Raw genomic sequence first — 24,032 nt, forward strand, 5'->3', positions numbered from 1 at the left:
TCAAGTGCAGATGAAAGTATACTGGGCATTCCAGAATTATGTTGTGATAGTTATTTTTGTATATCCTCCACTCTGCTTATCTAGGTTTAGTGAATCTATACTACAGAATAATAATAGGATGATAAAAACAATATTTTAAAGTTATTTTACATGGTATATTTTTCATTTTTTTTCTTTGTGACTTTGTAACTATACTCAATAGTGCAACATACATTTTATTTTTGTAGGTATCACTGTAATGGAGGTATTTCCTGAAAAGGATCTTCTTCTAGTTGGATCCGATGATGGAACAATGATCGTTTGGAATATAAAAGACATTGAGGTCATACACACACTAATTGGTCATTCAGGTAGCTACATGAACACCTTTTATATTGGGAGAATTTGAAAAGACCAAACAGTCAAAAAAGGCTTTTATGTGCACTGTTAAAGATATTTCAGCAGACTTTGCAATGCAGATGAGGTTATAGCAACACCTATAACTTTATCAGTTAATTCTATAGAGTAAATGGTCACTAATTTCACAATGGTCACAGACACTGCAGCAACTAACAAAGTTTTTTCATTTAATCCCAAATTCTTTGTTCGCAATGACATTGATTGGCTATATCATACTTAACAATGTTTCTGGATGAATGAAAGAGAATAAGAAAGCAATATCCCCAGTTTTTTCCCATGGCAGTGTATGGCAGACAATCATAGTACCTGGTCCCCACCAACCTTCTCAGAGACAACTGAGACACATATTGGACATTTTAGCGTCAGTCTCCATGCACATGCTTGTCAGCTTATTTTCAATACCAGGTTTAAGATCATCTAAACTGCATTTTTTAACCAGTGCCTTTAGTAACTATTTTGTCACAGTTTTTATTTTCATTTGCATGTTTCTTTTGCATAAATTCTCAATCAGTTTTTATAAGAGTGTATTATGGGCTTTTTTTACAGATTTTATTTCATAAAGGGAACTTATCATGAGGAAGGTCATTTTTTACATGATAATAACAGGTTCCAAAAGCCTATAGTACAGTGATGGCAAACCTTTTAGAGGCCTAGTGCCCAAACTTCAACAAAGACCCGCTTATTTATCACAAAGTGCCAACACAGAAATTTAATTTGTGATTTATACTCCCTTCTCTGTCACAGTTTTCATTGATACCAGCACCCTGAGGACACCAATAAAGCAGAAAATAGTCACAGGTAGAGCTGTCACTTTAAAATAGCTCTGTGCACAGCAAGTCCTGGGCTGTCTGGGACTGCAGGAAGATACCTGGAGTCATCTCTGGTGATGGCCTGAGTGCCCACAGAAAGGGCTCTGAGTGCCACCTCTGGCACCAGTGCCATAGGTTCGATATCACTGCTATAGTATGTTAAATTAAAAATGCCTTTGTCATGCATCTGAATAATTCCACTGATTTTAATTGTTTATTTAACATTACCTGGGTCCCTGTCAGCAGTGTGTGGTGAGTCCTGAGGGTGTGCAGTGCGAACGGCACATGTCATCTTCTCCGCAATGCCTCCTTCCCTCTTCCTCACTCATTCTAGTCCATCAGCCTTTCCCCTCTTCTCAATTGAACTATCCCCCCAGGAACTGCAGTCATGGGCCAGGTAATGTTAAAGAAACAATTTAAAAGGAATGGAATTATTCAGTTCTGCGACAAAGGCATATTTAAAATCAACAAGTCAGAGACTATTAGAACCAGTCATCATGTAAAAATGACCTTCCCGATGACAGGTTTCTTAAATCAGTAGAAGAAAAATCATTCATAAAACTACACTGAAGGTGGCCATATTGGTGATACAGAATAGAGGAGGTTTTGCATGATATATTTAAGCAGAAATTAAATGTGAAATTAATTTATTGTCACTTCCATTTTCCATTATTAAACAATAATAACAGAAATATAACAAGAAATAGACAAATAGGTGCGCAGAGGCCCTGAAATAATCGCAAATGCTAGCTTTTGCGATTATTTTCCCCAATCCGCCACCTTCACGCCAGTGGGGCGTGAAGGGGTGTGAAGGTGGGGGCGCGACCGGCCGATAGAGGGGCATGGCCGGATGGGAGTGGGCCGGCGCGGGGCGTTACTGTGAAAAGTCGCCGGCTGCGCTTTTTTCTACGCCAGGCCCTGCCTGGCGTAGGATAAACGCTGCGCTGCTGGCAGCCCGATACATCAAGAGGCAGAAGCCTCTTGACGTATCGGGCTGCGAATTTGCAGTGGCGGGGCGATAGATGTCCTCCACCTTCTCCAGACACCAGGGAGGACCTTGTAATTGTGTAGCTGTTTTATGAAGGGCTCCATAGCAATATAGATCACAATTGTTTTCTCTTTCAGATGGAATCCAATGTGTAAAGTTTTTTGATATGGGGACAAGAGCTGTTTCTGGTTCCCTGGATCATACATTGCTTCTGTGGAATCTTGTAACTGGTAAAAAGTATTTGTGTATTCAAGAAGATCACACAAACTATGAGAATGCTTATCTGCACGTGGATGAAAAGATTGGCATTATTTACTCAGCAGCTGGATCTAAGGTGAAACAATATCCTTATTTCTTAACTCAGCACATTACATAAACATAAAGTAGAAAGAACAGGAAAGATTTCTAAAACTGTCTTAGGCAAAGGAATACATATTGCATAAATGCTGGGGGTTACGTCAGCAAAATTGCTACTAACTCTCCTAGTCCCCTGTTAAAGTCAAATTACAGCTACAAAGGGCAACACAAACCAGTGGGTTTCAGATTGTGTTTGCAGCAGCAAATCCATCCAGTTTTTCCGAGCTTTCAATACAAACCCATAACACTCAATTACATCATGCTCTTGAAAAATAAAAGCTTTGATATGTGCAAATCTGATCCAATGTGTAATTTTTTGCTTTTCCTATTCCAAATTTCTGAACCTCAAGAAAATGTTACTTTTTATATTTAATTAAAGATAATATAGAAAAAGAAGGAAATTAGTATTGCAAAGGTGATATTGGGGCTTATTTACTAAGGGTCCCGCGGCCGCATTTTCGGCGGGCTACCCAACTTTTCGGGGATCGCGCTGGGGATTGTGTAGCACACAAATGTATTGTGTCGCTATCGTGCCACCTTTCACGGGACACAAATCGGGGGGCGAGCCGTCAGACGATCCGACGGATTCGGACTAAACGCGGGATTTAACATTCAAATTTGTGTCGCAAGCCATGCACTTACATGCACCAGGAAGAAGAAGGCGAACTCCGGCGGACCTGAGTGGGGAAGCAACACATGCAGGATATTGGGCGCACGATCTACGTGGATCGCGGCAGATGTGCATTCCGGGGGACATTCAGGATCAGCGTTCGCGACTCAGATGGGTAAGTAAATGTGCCCCATTGTATCAAACTGATATTACACTGTTAAAAGTAACATACAATGAATGTTATCTTATTAGAATCCAAATTTAAGTTTGCATAACTAGCATATCAATAGTAATGTAGTAATCACAGCCCCAGAAACAGGCATGTAGTCCTAGCTTGCAAGCCAGTCCCATCTGCTGTGCACTAGGGGCATTGTTTTGGGTTTAATGTAGATAATGGAGCAAATTTACTTACCCGTCCCTGTGTATTCCCCGATCCGGAGTTTCCGAAGAGATTCACAAAGATCGTGCACCCGATATCCTGCATCTGTCGCTTCCCTGCTCAGATCCGCCAGAGTTCACCTTCTTCTTCCCAGTGTATTAGCTTTCGACACAATTTTACTGTTAAATTCCGTGCTCTGTCCAAATCAGTCGGATTGTCCAACGGCCCGGCCCCCTATTTCTGTCGTATGGAAGCCAACACCAATGCGCCAAAATCCGATCCTGTGTGACACAATCCCCTTCTAAATGCCTGTTCTCGACGCAATCCCCAAAAACGTCAGGAAACCCAACCGGAATGTGGCCGTGGGACCCTTAGTAAATAAGCCCCAATATTATATCTTCGACCAAGTACCTTTCCATTAAATTGACATTGCCACCAGAATGTACCCCATTAAACTACTAGCTCCCTAAGGTAGGATATCAAATATAATTTCTGGAATTCCTTCTTTTATGTCAAATCTTGCCCTTTCAGCTATACAAATTTTCTCCAAAGTCATTTGAAAATGAACAGAGAAGAGTCATATTTTGCTTGAAATTAGTCAAGTTTAGATGAGAAATTCAGGGGGCATGTTCAGATGCCAAGACGCAGTAGACGTATGTTAGATCAGCTCTGTCCTCCAGAGCTCCTTATACCTACTTTCCAGCAGTCTACCTCAGTAAAGTATGCAACAAGAAGATGGGCAAGCAGTTCTGCACCGCTCCTTACTACGGTGTCACTGGCAGATTTCTTCCTGCCGGAGACCTGGATGTCACCACAATGGTTCCCGCTGAAGACATCCCCAGATTTCTGGCTGCAGGAGACAGAGGAGCTCCGCATACCGCGCCACGGCAGCATCAGACACCAGCTTCTTATACTCTCCATATATATATATAGGCTACCATGGATAGCGCCCAGGCACCGCTATCTTTTTGAGGCTGCCGGCAGCTTTGCCGGCAGCCATCGCTGTGATAACACCTGCGATCAGTGCTAGCACCGATCGCGGGTGTTACCGGTAAATCTTTGCTGCAATATGCAGCAAAGACTTACCGGCGGCTATGGAGAAGGCTCAGCCCGTGAGCCCTCTGCATGCAGCGCGACCCGACCGCCGCCGTGGATACACGGCGGGCGGTTGCGAACCTGTTAAAGTGAGAAGTTTGGTTGATGAAGTTAAGGAGGCGGAGAGTTCAACCCTAAAGTCAAGCTCTTCAAGCCTCTGAACACCTCCCCGTGATTGAAATCATGTGCATGAGATCTGGTCAAAGATGTACCTGGACACAGTACTATCAATTACAATGAAGGTTGCACTCTGAGGCAGGGAGAGCTTGACTTCAGTGTTAAACTCTCCATATCCTTGACTTCATAAAACCAATTTACATCTGACTTCAAATTTGATTTTCTGGATTATGCCACCACACCAGACCATGAAATAGATATGATATAGAGTCTGCTCTGCTGCTTGACAACATATTGGTAGTGGTTTATTGGGCCAATTTCTGTTGAAAGATTCTCTTGAATACTCTTCCTTAAAGGTGTATGTCCTATGGAACCTATGCAGATTACAGGATAAGTGGGCCTTACTTCTCCTACAGCTAGAAGGTATTAAGGGTTCACAATTTCGTAACATAACCCGAACAACAGATGTTACACAATCAGTATGCATATTTCTAGTGCAAAGTTAGACAGAAAAGTGCAAGCACTTAAATAAATGTTTTGACATCAAGCATGACCTACAAGAGGCCTTATGACATGATGCGGGAGTCTTATAGCCATGGATGCTCCACTAGGGGGATTTTAATCCCGCATCATGTCATAAAGCCTCTTGTAGGTCATGCTGTTAAGGGAGCTGCCTTACAAGGTAGCTAAAAGAGGTGTGGTTTTCCTTATCCCCTCCTGGAAAACTTTGCATATTTTCCCAGAATCCCCCCTAGTGTCAGGGCGGTCTTATCTGCTGCAAGCAAGGCCACCACAGGGTGAGTTTGTCACCACTTACTGAGTGTGACAGCTAGCACCAAGTCTGGTTGTGGGTGCGCTGTTTTGAACAGGTTCAGGGGAGGAGGCTAAATAGGCTAGAAGGGAGTATTGTCAAGCAAACCGAAAGGTACCAGAAGAAAAAAAATGTGTTTCCTGCCACTGAGAACCCCCTTATGATGTAGCTACTTCTACCCTTCTTGGACGCATACAGTTTACCAGAGACATATGGTTTAAATTTCAATTGGCTACTCTCAAACCTATGCTTACTCAAAATCTTATTTACTCACCTTCCTGATAGAGTGGATCTTCCAGATGGCTTTGAGTTAAAGAACTAGAATTCTAGGCAGTTAAAGACATAGGTGAAAATGTGAGCTGCAGATGAAGATTCCATTTATAGATAAACAGGTGAGATTTCATTTAAAAGAGGGTATTCTAAAAAGGACATTTCATACCCTACCTGAGGGGGCTGCTAGTTATGGGGTAAATTCTGGTGAGAGTCACCATATAAAACATAATTATGCCTCATATCCTTACAACTAAGCCAGGTAATGTAAGATGGTACCTAGTTCCTTGTAATCTAGACAGGTAATTGGTATCAGTTACTCATAAAGTATTAGCAAGATCACAATGCTGTATAAGGCACTCAGTAATGATAATTTTATTATGATTATTTAAACAGGATCAACTAGGCAGGCTTAAAAAGGTTTATCTTGAGTAAAATATTTTATTTTTAAAGTCTAAGTATATATGCAAATTTAGCTGATCACTGCAGTAATTGTGTTGATGTTTCTTGTAGGTGTGTGGGTGGAATATGGAATCTGGGGAGCTTTTATTGTCCCTCACGCCTGGTGTTCCTGGGTTTCCATTGCAAGCTGCAGTATTCACCCCACAAAAGACTCTGATGACAATAACTGAAGGGGGAACTTTACACCTGTGGGACAGTGCAACTGGAGAATTGCGAGGGTCACGACAGCTACCTGGAATAGAAGAGGAAACAGCACATCCAGTTTGTAGCTGCCTTATCCCCAAATATGGAAAGATGGTGGTTGGATTCAAAAATGGATCTTTATCTCTGGTATGAAAGCTTCTATAGTTAACGTATTAAACATTTGCTGTATATTGATTTAAGGCATTATTACAGATTCTTTAGATTATTTTCTGCAATATCTGCATGCATCTGTGAAGCCAAATGAGTGGTACTGGTTTGCTAAGCTTTTTAAGAGGATGTGCATAAAGACCATATACAAAAGCTTTATTAATGAAAGACATCATTAAAAATATGTAAAAACACTTGTGTGTTGGATGGTACACTAAAACCTGTGTGCCGCTCATAAATATGCCTGAATGAATCACAGAGACACACCGTATATATTCAAGTATAAGCTGACCCGAGTATAAGCCGAGGCCCATAATTTTACCACTAGAAACTGGGAAAACCTATTGACTCGAGTATAAGCCGAGGGTTGGAAATAAATTGGTCTCAGCACCCCCCCAGTATATAGCCTGCAAGCCCCCTGTAGTATACAGCCAGCCTGCCCCCATGTAGTATACAGCCAGCCTACCCCCATGTAGTATACAGCCAGCCTGCCCCCATGTAGTATACAGCCAGCCTGCCCCCATGTAGTTTACAGCCAGCCCCATGTAGTATACAGCCAGTCAGCACCCTGCAGTATACAGCCAGCCTGCCCCCTATAGTATACAGCCAGCCTGCCCCCTGTAGTATACAGCCTGCCGTCCCTCTGTAGTATACAGCCAGCCTGCCCCCTGTAGTATACAGCCAGCTCCCTATAGTATACAGCCAGCCACCAGTAGTATAAAGCCAGCCTACCCCCTGTAGTATACAGCCAGCCTGCCCCTTGTAGTATACACCCTGCTAGCCCCCAGTAGCATACAGCCAGCCCACCCAGCACTTAAAAAAAATACATTTATATACTCACCATCCGGCGGCCCTGATGCTCAAACCGGCTCCTCTTCTTTCTTCCCTGCGGCTCCTATTCTTTCTTTGGTCTTCTGTAACAGCTGGCAGAGACGCGGCCATGCGCTCTGCCGGACGGCGCATACTATGATGCGGCCACTGATGACGTCATAATATGCGCCAGTTGTACCCAAATCCCACGGTGTAGACTGTGCATTGCTTGTATGGTGGTGAATTGTCCTCATGTACCTCAGGAGACAACGATTCCAAACCTAATCCCTTACAGTATACAGTATAGACCAAAAATTTGGACACACCTTCTTTTTTTCTAGATTTGTGGATTTACACTGAAAGCATCAAAACTATGAATTAACACTAAAGAGGGCCTGTCACCCAGAAATTCGGCACTAGGAGCTACATACTAAAGTAAGCAGCACCTAGTGCTAAAACTAACGCAGCAGTGTTACAATGATAGCGTTATCGTAAACTTCCGATAACGCTATCTAACACCGCTGCAGAGTACAATAGAAACACTTGTAAAACAGGAAATGAATCCAGCGCTTGACCCAGGTAAATAGTAAAACTTCTTCTTTTATTGAAATAATGCTTGTGGCACGAACCGCCTGTATCTTGAGTCATCAGTGAGCTATGACAGATGGTGGTAACCTGGCTTCGCCTACGCGTTTCTAGTGTCCGCAGACACTCTTATTCATGGCTAGTGTCACGGACGCCAAGGAGGCAATAAATGCAAGTGAACCAGAAACCTCTCTCTGAGACAACAGAGAGAGAAAGAAAATCTGGCATGGATTCCTTGCAAAGAAAGAGAAAATCCGGCATGGATTCCTTGGCATGCGTGGTGCTGAATATTGTCCGATTTGCATGGTTCTAAAAATGAAAGCACCTATAATTAAGTGTGATGCCATATATAAACTATTCTTTGGCGGGTGCGTGCAGGAAACAGACAATTAAAAACAAGTGCAGGTTACTATGTTTTCAAAACGGCACCGCTTCGGTGCTATTCGTTTTTAAACAGGGAGACATTACCTCTATAACTTGTGTTCTACTTATTATCAACTCCGTTTGGGTAAGTTTATTCTATGGTCCAGCGCAATGTGGTGATGGTTATTAATCAGTTCTAATCTATTATATTAGCTTTAACTATCATTTGAACGACCCAAGATGAGGATATCCTCATGTGGGGTTACATGCTATGATTATGGGAGGGCAAGGAGGGCGTTTATATAATATTAGGGTCTAAGGTATTATACTGTAAACGTTTTGTAAACATTCTTGTAAACATACCTGTATACATTCCTGTAAACATCCGTGTAGACATCCTTGTAAACATTCTTGTAAACATTCTTGTAAACGTTATTGTAAACATTCTTGTAAACATTTATGGTGCACGAAGAAACTTAAAGGAGGGGAGTAAAACGCAATTTTAAGGGGAGTTGTGTTTATTCTATTGTGTTGTCCCCATTATGTTCCTAATAGTGGAACATCAATTCGTTTCTGTAATGTAAACCCTGAGGGTATCTGGTTTGTAAATGGAACATCCAAAACGTCCTCTCTGTCAAATAGGCGCCTTTGTATGTCGCCTCCTCTTTTTCCTAATGTTATCTTTTCTATTCCATATACCCTACAATTTTGTGTTTGTCCACCATGGAATTGATTAAAGTGTTTTGATGCCCCTGATATTATTTGTTTTTGTTGCGTAGTATTTCCCATATCTCTTAGGTGTTCCAGGAATCTCACTTTTAGTTTCCTTGTTGTGGCTCCAACATATTTCTTATTGCATTGTGTACATTCGATGATGTAAATTAGACCCTCACTGTTACAATTCATGTATGACATTATGTTGTGCTGTTGTGTATTGTCTTGATTATAGAATGTTTTTGTGGGTAGCGCGTAATTGCATGTCTTACATGGATTGGTGCCACATTTAAAAAAGCCCTTATGATGTAGCCAATTCTTCTTGTTATCGCTTTTGGGGAAACTGGGGGCTATGAGGTTACCTATGGAGGTGGCCTTTCGAGATACTATGTTACATCCACTTTTCAGAATTTCAGCCACCTTGCTATCTTGGAACAAAATTGGGAGACAGTTATTAACAATTTTTTTGATTTGATCAAATTGTGGACTAAATCTTAGTACCAACGTGGGCTTGTTGTCCCTCTTGGGGTTAGCTCCATAGAAACACTGGACTTATTTCAAAGCAATCTGGCGTATTTATGAGGGGGCTGTCCGAGGACCCCGGACCGCCACGCGCGCTCCATAGGGGGGCAGTGACTGCCGCGCTTCATGTGGCAGTCACCACCCCTAATCCCGCCCACAATCCTGTCCACTCATTGGTGTTAGATAGCGTTATTGGAGGTTTCCGAAACGCAGCCACCTTTTGCTTTGATTACTGCTTTACACACTCTTGGCATTCTCTTGATGAGCTTCAAGAGGAGGTCACCTGAAATGGTCTTCCAACAGTCTTGAAGGAGTTCCCAGAGATGCTTAGCATTTGTTGGCTCTTTGCCTTCACTCTGCGGTCCAGCTCATCCCAAACCATCTTGATTGGGTTCAGGTCTGATGACTGTGGAGGCCAGGTCATCTGGCGCATCACTCCATCACTCTCCTTCTTACTCAACCTGGAGATGTGTTTGGGGTCATTTTCCTGTTGAAAAATAAATGATGGTCCAACTAAACACAAACAGGATGGAATAGCGTGCCGCTGCAAGATGCTGTGGTAACCATGCTGGTTCAGTATACCTTCAATTTTGAATAAATCCCCGACAGTGTCACCAGCAAAGCACTCCCCTCCCCCATCACGCCTCTTACTTGATGCTTCACGGTGGGAAGTGCACTTGGGGACACTTTCAAAGTTTTCCCAATTTTTTGGACTGACTCCCCATCATTTCTTAATGTAATGATGGCCACCCATTTTTCTTTACTTAGCTGTTTTTTTCTAGCCATAATACAAATTATAAAAGTCTATTGAGTAGGACTATCAGCTGTGTATCCACCTGACCTCTGTACAACACAACTGATGGCTCCAACCCCATCTATAAGGCAAGAAGGCCTGCTACACACAGTCTCCTCTTAACAGTTGTTGTAGAGATGCGTCTCCTGCAAGAACTCTGTGTGGCATTGACCTAGTCGCTTATCTGAGCTGCTGTTAACCTGCCAAAAGTTTGGACAAACTTTCTCATTCAAGAGTTTTCTGTATTTTCATGACTAAAAAAATTGTAGATTCAAAGTGAAGGCATCAAAACTATGATTTAACAAATGTGGAATTATATACTTCCACATTATTGCCACCAGAAAAGGTTTTCACATCAGAGGTGTGCCCTGTGAGGTTTAATAAGTGGGATTTCTTGCCTTATGAATGGAGTTGGGACCATCAGTTGTATTGTGCAGAAGTCAGGTAGATACACAGCTGATAGTCCTACTGAAGAGACTATTAGAATTTATATTATGGCTAGAAAAAAACTGCTAAGTAAAAAAAAATGAATGCCCACCATTACTTTAAGAAATGATGGCCAGTCAGTCCAAAGAATTGGGAGAACTTTGAAAGTGTCCCCAAGTGCAGTTGCAAAAACCATCAAGCATTACAAATAAACTTGCTCACATGAGGACCACCCCAGGAAAGGAAGACCAAGAGTCACCTCTGCAGCAAAGGATAAGTTCTCAGCATCTCAGATTAGACACCAGGTCAATGCCAAACAGAGTTCTAGCAGCAGACACATCTCTACAACAACTGTTAAGAGGAGACTGTGAGCTGCAGGCCTTCATGGTAAAATAGCTGCTAGGAAACCACTGCTAAGGCCAGGCAACAAACAGAAGAGACCTGGAATGGACATTAGACCAGTGGAAATGGTGGAAAGGTGAACGAATGGACTCTACATTCCTGGTTCCCACTGTGAAGCATGGTGGAGGGGGTGTGATGGTGAGGGGTGAGTGCCACTGTTGGGGATTTATTCAAAATTGAAGGTATACTGAACCAGCATGGTTACCACAGTATCTTGCAGTGGCATGCTATTCCATCTGTTTTGCGTTTAGTTGGAGCATCATTTATATTTCAAAAGGATAATGACCCCAAACACACCTCCAGGCTGTGTAAGGGCTATTTTACCAAGAAGAAGAGTGATGGGGTGCTACGCCAGATGACATGGCCTCCACAGTCACCAGACCTGAACACAATCAAGATGGTTTGGGGGGAGCTGGAACACAGAGTGAAGGCAAAGGGCCAACAAGTGTTACACATCTCTGGGAACTCCTTCATGACTGTTGGAAGAACATCTCAGGCGACTGCCTCTTGAAACTCATCAAGAGAATGCCAAGAGGGTGCAAAGCAGTAATCAAAGCAAAAGGTGGCTACTGTGAAGAAGTTAGAATATAAGACATATTTTCAGTTGTTTCACACTTTTTTGTTAAGTATATAATTCCACATGTGTTAATTCATAGTTTTGATGCCTTCAGTGTGAATCTACAATTTTTATACTCATGAAAATACAGAAAATGCTTTGAATAAGCAGGTGTAGCCAAACTTTTGGTCTGTACTGTATATGATTTACGTCTGTATATGGCACTGTATGTGTGTATTTGTGATGTGTATATTCTCTATATGTAGGCACATGAGTGTATATATGTGTGTAAGAGTGTATACATTTGTGTGTATGAGTGAAGAACTGTATGTTTTTGTAAATAAGTATGTAAATGTATGTATGTGTGTGTGTATATAAATGTGTGCGATTGTAATTCACATTTGTAAATATACAAATATGTATATTTTTAAGCAGGAAAAGGGGCCCCATTCAGATGCCTGCTATGAGCCATTCTTGTCCTAGTTACGCCGCTGCTGTGGCTAGTCATAGTATAGAAGCCTTGTTCTGTAAAGATATGAGTTACTTGTACTGCAGAGCAGGGCTTACTTGTCTATTTCTTAAAAGGAATCTACAGAATACTATGAACCCAATGTGAAATGTCTGGCTTTGTCTTTTATTCTCCTTTAAATCCTAGTATAACAGAACAATTGACACACAAGAAATTATGTTACCACACTAGCCAATGAGGCCTAACTTACACTTTGACAAGTTCTGCTCTACAGAGTTTTATTGTCTTTTGAGAGATAAAGGCTTGCACCATAGAGGTGATATGCTCTTTTTGCACATGCAACCTGCTGCATGAGTGATGTCCCAAAACATTTGTCACAAGTGTAACCATCCCCATCTGCATTCCCCAGGTGCATACCTAAAGTACAATACTGAACATCTAGATTATCATTCAGTTGCATAGACAAGGTTGCAAAAAGCAGTTATTGGATATATAAAAGTATGTAAAGCATTGGCCTTTAAAACCAAACAATATTAATATTACAGGATAATTATTATGATAGAACTCATGCATGTTCTTTTCCTGAAGATTTCTACAGGAGGTGGTGTTTCAACTGAAAAGATGTCTAGTGCTCTGATCTTTGTGGTGGTCGCTGATGATGAGTCCTTGTTTGCAGTTGGTAAGCTGTAGTAAATTGACATAGAATGACTGACTTAGACTGATATCAAAGCCCTCATTTATAAGGCGAGTAGAGAGGAAAATATGGAACATTCCCCATAGCAGGAAAGCAAGTCTCTTCATTATTCTATCTCATGTAACTTTAGTCTAATACTACCTGTACATCCATCAGGCCCTATATATCCTTAGGAATAAATGCTTACATTATTATGGTATTATCACAATCTAAGATTCTTTCCCTGTCTATTTCACTCAGGATTTGGAAAACAGGTCCAAGTATTCAGAGCTGATTCTAACACTTTAAGGACTTTGCTCGATTCTTGCCTAGAACATGAAGACACGGTTAAGACGGCTGTAATTTGCAGAGAGAAGGACCTAATTTTAACAGGTTCCCAAGATGAAACCATCCGAGTAAGATATAACTTTACTATTCTACTATACTACTCTACTATCATAAAATCATAAAGCTATATACATAAACCTTCTTTATATTGAGCAGTCAATATAAGCATACATTCTTATACAGGCGGTCCCCTACTTAAGAACACTCGACTTACATACGACCGCTAGTTACAAACGGACCACTGGATATTGGTAATTTATTGTACTTTAGTCCTAGGCTACAATAAACAGCTGTAACAGTTATCAATGGTGTCTGTAATGAAGCTTTAGTGTTAATATTCATTCTTATGACAACCCAAAATTATCGCAGAGACCAAAAAAATTCTGGCTGGGATTACAATGATAAAATATACAGTTCCGATTTACATACAAATTCAACTTAAGAACAAACCTACAGACCCTATCTTGTATGTAACCCGGGGACTGCCTGTATGCTACAAGTTGTATTGAGGAGTAAATGCTGTAAAGTGACTGTATGTTGAATGGAAATTCATGTTAATTACTTTTAGGTGTGGAAACTGTCTAAGAGAGGTACGCTGCTAGATTGCTTTTTTGGAATGGGAGTACCCGTTACTGGACTCGCCTTGAAAGGAAAAATATTGGTCTCTTCTTCCAACCATGCCTACTACCTCAAGCTCTGGGATCTGGATTATAATGAAAAACACAAGACATTGCCTCCTTTTCAGGACCGTAGTGGATGTGTTGCTCTGTCAGGTGCAGGGGACAGAGTTTATTTTCCTAAAACTGGTAACAAGCACAAAATTGTAGTCTGGGACACAGTTCAAGGTAAGGTGTGATGGTAGTAACAAAAACAATATTCATTCTTATAACATTTTCCTATTTTGTAGTCTTGGCTGCACAGAACTTGTGTTGCAAAAGAGTAAGTCATAGATTAATTGGAAAAATAACAACACTGCCAACTTAAAGAAGTTATCCAATGTTAGATATTTATGACAAATCCATAACCTCTGAGACCTATTTTGAGAATGGTGCTTTACTGACCTCTGTATCTTAGTTGGCTTGAATAAAGTGGTTGAAAGAATTGAGAACACTCTACATTCAAGTAAATGGAAGCAGTGAAAAAAGCCAACCAAGGCTATTGTCATGAATCCTACTTTCTTGGATGGATAGCGCATGGCCACTCCTGTCCACTGCTCCATCTGAGTTGACTTTACTTATCATTGCTGCTCTCAAGCCAACAATGGGACATAGGTCAAGAGATCACATCAGACTTAGGCACTGCTTCCAGTGGTGGAATCCACACTTATAAGGTATTTATGACATATCCTGAACATAAAGCAAGAAATCCTTAGATGAGTATAGCCCTTTCACACAAGTAAGTAAGAACAGTACTAAGATGCAGAGCCCTCTCCATACCGGATAGGTGTTTTCTGCTGATAACAGCTGGCACTGAACAAGGCTGTTAACCTGATAGATGTTGTGGTCAAACAAGACCATGGCACACAAGCAGCGTTGGCACTTAAGCACATCCACCTTGGCTCTATTTGACAACAAAGTATACAGGTGATGTGTTATTTAAACTGCACAATGAAATCCATACAAACAAAGCCCATAAGAAAGTTGTGTCAATTCCACCACATTTTTTTCAGTACTGAATGGAACATTAAAAGACATCTGTAACAAGGATGAAGGACTGTAAACCAAGCACACTGACATACTGGTGTGTGCCCCCTTGGCAGGATCGGCTCTTCTTTAAGCTTCTTATTCCCTGTTTTGTTTTCCTTTAAAAAAAAAAGCAAAACTTTTAAATGGCTTATATGCATAATTCTCAAAGCCTTATTTTCTTAAAAACAAGAGCATACAAAGCTAAAAGAAGAGCATATCCTGCTAGAGGAGACAGACACCAGTATATCAGTGTGCTTGGTTTACAATCCTTCATCCTGGTAGATGTCCTTTAAACGCTGCCGCTAAGAAGTACAATTTATTATGCAGAAAACAAGCCCTCATGAGACTTTGTAAACTGAAAACAATAAAGCTATGTAATTTGTAAGGCACTGAACAAACAATTTATTTAAAAACAAAGAGTGCAATGATTACTCTTAATGTCACTGAACTAGAGATGAGTGGGCCCAATCTGGTTTGGGTTTGGTGGGTTTGACTGAACCATGAAAAAAGGTTCAGTTTGGGTAACAGAACCTGAACTGACAGCTAATTCCTGTGATCGCTACTTACACTGATCGTGGTTGCAGTGCTGAAGGGAGAAGGGTTGAGCAGAGTGTTAGGATCAGTGGATCCTCTGGACCACCGTGGGAGATGTAACTAGCCAACACCCGGAACCGGAGCCCAGCGGCACCTGGTATTCACCAGAGCCCGCCGCAAAGCGGGTTGGACTTGCTGCGGCAGGATACCACTAGGTCGTTCCCAGGTGTGACTAGCCCACGGTGGCAGCCGAGGTCGAGGTACCTTAGCGGATGACAACTCGTAGTCGGGTCCAGGCACAGGGTCAGGGCAGGCGGCAGAGATGCAACGTCAGGTCCAAGTCCGGGGTCAGCAACGGGAGGTCCAGGCAGGTGGGAACGGGAACACAGGCACACGGAACACAGCAACACGGAGGAACTCAGGTAACACAGGACTCAGGAGCGGGAACACAGGAATACACAGGAACGCAGGGATACACAGGAACGCAGGGATACACAGGAACGCAGGGATACACAGGAACGCAGGAATACTCGCTTGGAAGCTTTCTCTAAGGCTATGAGGCACAAAGATCCGGCAGGGGACACAGGAAGAGGCAGGATTCTTAAAGGTGAGGTTCAGCCAGTGCACCAATTAGCGGTGCGCTGGCCCTTTAAATTTTCGGCAGGAGCCGCGCGCGCGCCCTAGGAGGCGGGGACGCGCGCGCACAGCAGTCCGGGGAAGAGCTGGAGCCGGGAGAGGTGAGTCCAGCGACGGGCCTGCAGCGGGGGCAAACGGGGGTGCACGGATGCGCCCGCGATCCGAGACAGGGATCGCGGGAGCACCCGTGACAGTACCCCCCCCCTTCGGCCTCCCTCTCTTCTTGGGCCTGAGAAAACGTTGGAGCAGGCTCTTGTCCAAGATGTTATCCTCTGGCTCCCAAGATCTCTCCTCAGGACCAAATCCCTTCCAGTCTACCAGAAACAACCGCCTACCTCTCACTGTCTTAGTATCCAGGATCTCCTTCACCTCGAAGACATCAGTAGAGTCTGCTTGTGGGGCCGGAGGGAGAGGAACTTGTTGGGTGAAGCGGTTTAAGATGACTGGCTTGAGGAGGGAAACGTGGAAGGAGTTGGGTATGCGCATGCTAGGAGGTAGACGCAATTTGTAGGCTACCGGGTTGATGCGACTGAGGATTTCAAATGGACCCAAGAACCGGGGTCCCAATTTGTAGCCAGGGATCTTCAGTCGGACGTACCTGGAGGATAACCAGACCCTGTCACCAGGAGCTAAGACAGGAAAAGGCCGACGTTTCTTGTCCGCTTGATGCTTGGTCTTGGCAGAGGTTTGGAGCAATGAGGTACGGACTTGTTCCCAGATGGCTTTTAGATCCTGTACCAAGTCCTCCACAGCAGGAACATCTGCAGACACAGGTAACGGAAGAGGAGGCCGTGGGTGCAGTCCGTAATTAATAAAGAAGGGAGCAGAACCAGCAGAAGTGGAGTCCAGGGAATTGTAGGAAAACTCCGCCCATGGTAAGAGAGAAGCCCAGTCATCCTGACGAGCGGACACAAAGTGGCGGAGATAGCATCCCAAAGTCTGATTCACCCTCTCTACTTGGCCGTTGGACTGAGGATGATAGGCAGAGGAAAAGTCCAATTTCACTTGCAGCTGATTGCACAGAGATCTCCAGAACTTGGACACGAACTGAACACCTCGATCAGAAACGATGTGCCGGGGAAGACCATGAAGCCGGAAGATGTGCTGGAAGAAGAGACTGGCAAGACGTGGGGCAGAAGGCAAACCTGGTAGAGGGACAAAATGGGACATCTTAGAGAAGCGGTCTGTTACCACCCAGATAACGGTATTGCCAGATGATGGCGGCAGATCAGTAATGAAGTCCATAGCCACGTGAGACCACGGGCAGGTAGGCACGGGTAACGGCAACAGAAGACCAGCTGGTTTTTGTCGTGAGGGCTTATTGCGAGCACAAGAGGCACAAGACCGCACAAAATCCCGAACATCCTTGACCAAATCAGGCCACCAATAGAAACGGGAAATCAGGGCCACAGAGCGCTGCACCCCAGGGTGCCCAGCCACTCGAGAAGAATGTCCCCAGGTCAGGATCCTCTTTCGAAGTCCAGGTCGTACATAAGTCTTGCCGGGAGGTAACTGCCGAAGGTCCACCGGCGCTGCCAGCACAAGCCGCTCTGGAGGAATGATGTGTCTCGGAGCATAGTCCTCCCCCATAACATCGGAAGCACGTGACAGGGCGTCAGCCTTGATGTTTTTCTCGGCTGGGCGAAAATGGATCTGGAAGTCAAAACGGGAAAAGAATAAGGACCACCGGGCTTGACGTGGGTTCAACCGTTGAGCAGTCTGCAGGTACTGAAGGTTCTTGTGGTCCGTGAAAATACTGACTGGAAATCGAGCTCCCTCCAGTAGATGACGCCATTCCTCCAAGGCAAGCTTGATAGCCAGAAGCTCACGATCCCCTATAGAATAATTTCTCTCTGCGGAGGAAAATGTTTTGGAGAAGAAGCCACAGGAGAGAGTTCGGCCCCTAGGCCCCTTCTGGGTAAGAACCGCTCCAGCTCCTACGGAAGAGGCATCGACTTCCAGAAAGAATGGCTTCTCGGTATCAGGTCTGGTAAGAACAGATGCAGAGGAAAACGCCGTCTTTAATCTCGTGAAGGCCTCCTCAGCCGCAGGGGGCCAGAGACGAGAATTGACACCTTTCTTTGTTAGCGCCACCAGTGGAGCTACCAGGGAAGAAAAATGTGGAATGAATTGCCTATAATAATTGGCAAAGCCCAGGAATCTTTGGATAGCACGCAGTCCCACTGGGCGTGGCCACTGAAGAACTGCAGATAGTTTAGCAGGATCCATCTGCAGGCCTCTGTCGGAAATAATGTAGCCAAGAAATGGAAGGCTCCTTTGATGAAAGTGGCATTTTTCCAGTTTGGCATAGAGATGGTTAGTCCTGAGGCGACCGAGCACTTGCCGTACATGGGACTGATGGGACTCGAGATCAGCAGAAAACACGAGGATGTCATCCAGGTAAACCACAACACAGCTGTACAATAAGTCCCTGAAGATATCATTAACGAATTCCTGGAAAACGGCTGGTGCATTGCAAAGTCCAAAGGGCATAACTAAATATTCAAAATGCCCATCACGGGTGTTAAAGGCAGTCTTCCACTCGTCACCCTTCCTGATGCGAATGAGATTGTAGGCACCACGAAGATCCAACTTGGTAAAGACTCTCGCGCCCCGTAGACGATCAAACAACTCCGTGATCAGCGGCAAGGGGTAGCGATTCTTAACGGTGACTTTGTTAAGACCGCGATAGTCTATACAGGGGCGAAGAGAGCCATCTTTCTTGGTGACAAAAAAGAAACCTGCGCCAGCTGGAGAGGAGGATTTACGTATGAAACCTCTTTGCAGATTTTCCTTAATATATTCAGACATGGCGGCTGTTTCGGGTACCGAGAGCGGGTACACCCGACCCCGTGGAGGAGAAGAGCCGGGCAGCAAGTCGATGGGGCAATCATAGGGACGATGTGGAGGAAGAGTCTCTGCCTGTTTCTTGGAGAACACATCTGCGAAATCCAAGTATGGAGCGGGAAGCCCCTCCAGGGGCTTGGGAGGCAAGGTGGAAGTCCAGACAGAGAGCGGACGAGGGACATCCATACAATGAGAAGAACAAGCCGGGCCCCAACGGAGAATCTCCCCAGAGGACCAGTCCAGCACAGGGGCATGTTGCTGCAACCAGGGGAGACCCAACAGGAGGGTGGAAGTGCTTTGGGGCAGTACAAAAAAAGAAAGTCTTTCTTTATGCAAGGCTCCAACTTGCAGAAGCAGGGGTTCCGTGCGAAACCGGATGGGCACGGAAAGGATCTGGCCACTGACTGAGGCAATGGACAATGGTTTCTCAAGACGAACCACTGGGAAGTGATGCCGGGAGACCAGGGCTGCGTCCATAAAGTTCGCTGTAGAGCCTGAATCCAGGAAAGCAGAAACTTGAATCTGGGTGCCGGTGTCTACGCTGAGGAGCACAGGAATAATCAGACGTGGAGAAGCTTTGCATACACCTAGGGACGCCTCTCCCAAGAGCCCTAGGTGCTGGCGTTTCCCGGACGTGGGGGACGAACAGGACAAGTCCCGATGAAGTGCCCTGGACTGGCACAATACAGACAAAGGTTCTCCTGTCGTCTTCTGGAACGCTCTTGCAGAGAGAGCCGGATTCTGTCCACCTGCATGGGTTCCTCAGCAGACGACACAGGCGGAGGCTGGAGCGGTCTTTGGAAGGCAGGTGCGAGGCGAGGAAAACGTCTTACCTGAGCTTGAGGATGCTCAGAGCGAAGTTCCTCGGCGCGTTCCTTAAACCGGACATCTATCCGAGTGGCCAGTGAGATGAGACCACCCAGAGTTGACGGTAGATCCCGAGCCGCCAGCGCATCTTTGACCTGCGGCGAGAGTCCTTTTTTAAAGGTGGCGATGAGAGCTGCATCGTTCCAGGCAAGTTCAGAGGCCAGGGTGCGGAACTGAACAGCATACTCTCCCACAGATGAGTTGCCTTGGCGCAGATTCAACAACGCAGTCTCGGCAGAAGAAGCCCGTGCTGGTTCCTCAAAAACGGCCCGGAACTCCGCCAGAAAAGCCGCAAGAGTAGTCGTGACGGGGTCGCCTCTGTCCCAAAGAGGAGTGGCCCAGGCCAGGGCCTTCCCAGAGAGAAGACTGACGAAAAATGCCACCTTGGAACGCTCCGTGACAAATTGCGAAGGCATAAGTTCTATTTGTAGGGAGCACTGAGTAATAAAACCCCTGCACTGTTTGGGGTCTCCGTCAAATTTGCTGGGCATAGACAGCCGTAGTCGTGGTTCAGCAACAGGAAGGCAGACCGGGGTTGCAGGAGCCACGGGAGCAGACACGGGAACCTGTTGCTGTTGCTGGGTGGCTAGTAGTTGTTGCAGCATAGTGGTAACTTGATCCAGCTGTTCGCGTTGAGCGGCAATCTCCCGGGATTGCTGGACCACTATGGCGGCAAAGTTTGGTCGAGTGGGAAGCGGAACCTCGGCGGGATCCATGGCCGGATCTTACTGTTAGGATCAGTGGATCCTCTGGACCACCGTGGGAGATGTAACTAGCCAACACCCGGAACCGGAGCCCAGCGGCACCTGGTATTCACCAGAGCCCGCCGCAAAGCGGGTTGGACTTGCTGCGGCAGGATACCACTAGGTCGTTCCCAGGTGTGACTAGCCCACGGTGGCAGCCGAGGTCGAGGTACCTTAGCGGATGACAACTCGTAGTCGGGTCCAGGCACAGGGTCAGGGCAGGCGGCAGAGATGCAACGTCAGGTCCAAGTCCGGGGTCAGCAACGGGAGGTCCAGGCAGGTGGGAACGGGAACACAGGCACACGGAACACAGCAACACGGAGGAACTCAGGTAACACAGGACTCAGGAGCGGGAACACAGGAATACACAGGAACGCAGGGATACACAGGAACGCAGGGATACACAGGAACGCAGGGATACACAGGAACGCAGGAATACTCGCTTGGAAGCTTTCTCTAAGGCTATGAGGCACAAAGATCCGGCAGGGGACACAGGAAGAGGCAGGATTCTTAAAGGTGAGGTTCAGCCAGTGCACCAATTAGCGGTGCGCTGGCCCTTTAAATTTTCGGCAGGAGCCGCGCGCGCGCCCTAGGAGGCGGGGACGCGCGCGCACAGCAGTCCGGGGAAGAGCTGGAGCCGGGAGAGGTGAGTCCAGCGACGGGCCTGCAGCGGGGGCAAACGGGGGTGCACGGATGCGCCCGCGATCCGAGACAGGGATCGCGGGAGCACCCGTGACACAGAGCATTTGCAGAGAAAAGACTGCAATAGGGTGATGGAGGTATATTGGAAAAATGTTAGATTTCAGCTATTGCAGTTATGGAAAAAAATGTATAAACTTTAGAGTTACCCTTTAACTTATTCGTAGATTAGTTTTGATCCTTGTAGTAGTTTCTATTTCTTTGGTGCTAGTGTAATTGATTGTTTAGAAGAAGCCTAGGTTCTGAAGATAAATAAGCTTAAATTAATATTTATTGTCTTGCAGGTCGAATGACAGATATTCTGGAAGCTTCTTCAGAGGTCACATGTCTGGAGATTGCAAATCACAAGAGAATTTTATTCTGTGGCCTGACATCTGGCACAGTATTGGCATTTCCATTAGACCAAAGACAGGATGTTGCTTGTATTCCTCCTCCTGATACTTCACCAGTGCTTTGTATATCTCTGAGCAAACAAGAAAACCACCTAGCTGTTGCTTATCAAGGAACTATTTTAGTTTATGAAATAACTAAAGGAGACCCTCTTCCAATGCTCGATGGCCCCATATATTCAATACATCCAGATATACCAGGTTTTGTGAGCAGAGTAGCTATATTTGAAGACCAAAGGATTATTTATGGAATGGTGGGAGGTGAACTTTGCCTATTCACTCCTGAAAAAGATGACCATCAAAATCTGGAGTCCCATGAAAGCAAAGTTACTTGCTTGGAAATCAGTACAAAGGAGGCATACGTGCTTAGCGGCTGTGAGGACTCAGTTCAGCGGTTGTGGAATATGGAGACAGGTGTCTGGGAACATGAGATGTGTTATAAGGTATTGTAGAGAACTTTACTGCTCCTTGTCATAATAAAGTCTTGTTGCTGCCTTTTTTTTAATATAATTTCTACACTACATTTGAACTTTCCTAGACTTTTAGCGGATTTAATTAATAGTCAAAATTCTATGGTCACGTGTTTTCTATTGCTGTATAACTAAATGAGAAGCAAATCAAAGACTTAGTCTCTTTTAACGAACTTTAATTGGCTTACATTTATAATAGACTTCATGGAATTTGTTGAATCCTGATGAATGAAACCCGCTTCAGGTCCTCCGAACCCAAACTTCTGACTGACTGGGTTGGGGTCCGGCTCACCCCGCCATTTAACTCCAGCGATGGGTGCTGGTGTTAACTCTTTAAATGCTGCTGAAATGTGCCGTAATTTTTCCCAAAGATTGTCACTTCCTGATGACATCACAAGCATAGGAAATAGCAGCGCAAACACTAAACACCCATGATCGGTGGCAGCACCCAACTGTGTTAAATGGCAGTAGTTAAAGTTAGCACATAATTCTGTTTGAGTTCAAACATAATTCTGAGTCTTTTTATCCATACTCTTGTGCAACATCTCCCACCAGGGCCTAGCCTTTTCTTGTGGCCCGGAGGGTGGTGGATCTCGGTTCTGGGCAGACTACCTACCTGCCTACCCCCCCCCTGTCTCTGCCTACACCTGCCTGCCTTGCTTTATTGTCTCAATCTACGACAACATGGTATTGTATATGTTGGGCATGTAGGGATCAAAGCATCAGAGCTTTGTTACATTGTTCAATTGCACTTTTCATGCATCATTTTTTGCACTTTAGCTCTATATGGTTATTCATATTCTGGTCCTTATGGTTACTTTAGTTCTACTCTTGGCAGACTGTAGTAGGGGTTTTTAGGGCTACTTGGCCCTTGGCAGCTTTGTACACCCCACTGGTGTACTTTTTAAGTATTTTTATATTTATTGTTGTCCCATATTTATTGTGTTTAAAATTGTTACTTATTTGTTACTATAAACATTTTTTGTTATATTTCTGTCTAGCCTTGTGTACGCATCCCACCTTTTTCTTGTTTTGTTTGGATTGTATAGCTATTGGGGTGTGTTGGCTTACATACATTCGTATACCTTGGTAGTGCCTGTTCTACACAATTTCGGTCTAAACACTGTGCTCCTAAATAATATATACCCCTCACAACACAACTGACCTCACTCTCCCCACATATAAAACATCCCTTCACTATATATATATTGTCACGAGTGATAGGGCGTGCGGTCACTTCTCAAAATTAAAGGGCCAGTGCGCCATTAATTGGCGCTGGCCATTTTGCAGAATCTATTTAACCCTGCCTCTTCCTGCAAGCCCCTGCCGGATCTTCGTGCCTAGCGCCCTAGAGAAAGCTCTCCTGATGCTTCGTGCTCTTCTTGTGAATTCCCGTTGTGACCCCGGTTCCGTTTCTGACATCGCTCCTTTGCCGCCTGCCCTGACTTGTTGCTACGTCTCTGACTCCGATCCTGTGCTGCCTGTCCTGACCTCCTGCCTGTCCCCGACTACGAGATTGCCTGCCGTTTCTGTACCTCGACCTTGGCTGCCACTGCGGACAAGTCACGCCTGTGGAACGACCTGGTGGTACCACGCCGCAGCTTGTCTAACCCGCTTTGCGGCGGGCTCTGGTGAAAACCGGGTACCACTTAGACTCCGGTCCCAGGTGGTGGCTTGTGCCATCGTCCGCAGTGGTTCAGAGGATCCACAACCTCACGGACCCTGACATATATTCTACTGGAATTATAGCATGCACAGCACACCAATCAACACCCCTAATTTATTAATACAGACCCCCCAACATTTGGTTTACATGATGCAAAGTAATCTATTGTATCCTATAATGAATATAT

At 44.8% G+C, this 24,032-nt stretch overlaps 1 protein-coding gene across 1 annotated transcript in view; it reads left to right on the forward strand.

Moving 5' to 3' along the window:
- The window catches only part of NWD1 (NACHT and WD repeat domain containing 1), a 67,272-nt gene that overhangs the window by 40,321 nt on the left and 2,919 nt on the right, over positions 1-24,032 (forward strand). The window contains exons 13-19 of the mRNA XM_072156602.1: positions 228-350; positions 2,334-2,530; positions 6,349-6,627; positions 12,877-12,967; positions 13,223-13,377; positions 13,878-14,154; positions 21,605-22,152. Of these exons, the coding sequence (XP_072012703.1) occupies positions 228-350; positions 2,334-2,530; positions 6,349-6,627; positions 12,877-12,967; positions 13,223-13,377; positions 13,878-14,154; positions 21,605-22,152 (1,670 nt within the window). The remainder of the gene's footprint in view (positions 1-227; positions 351-2,333; positions 2,531-6,348; positions 6,628-12,876; positions 12,968-13,222; positions 13,378-13,877; positions 14,155-21,604; positions 22,153-24,032) is intronic.

Source organism: Engystomops pustulosus, chromosome 1 (assembly GCF_040894005.1).
Source record: "Engystomops pustulosus chromosome 1, aEngPut4.maternal, whole genome shotgun sequence".
In the NCBI taxonomy this organism is placed as follows: domain Eukaryota; kingdom Metazoa; phylum Chordata; class Amphibia; order Anura; family Leptodactylidae; genus Engystomops; species Engystomops pustulosus.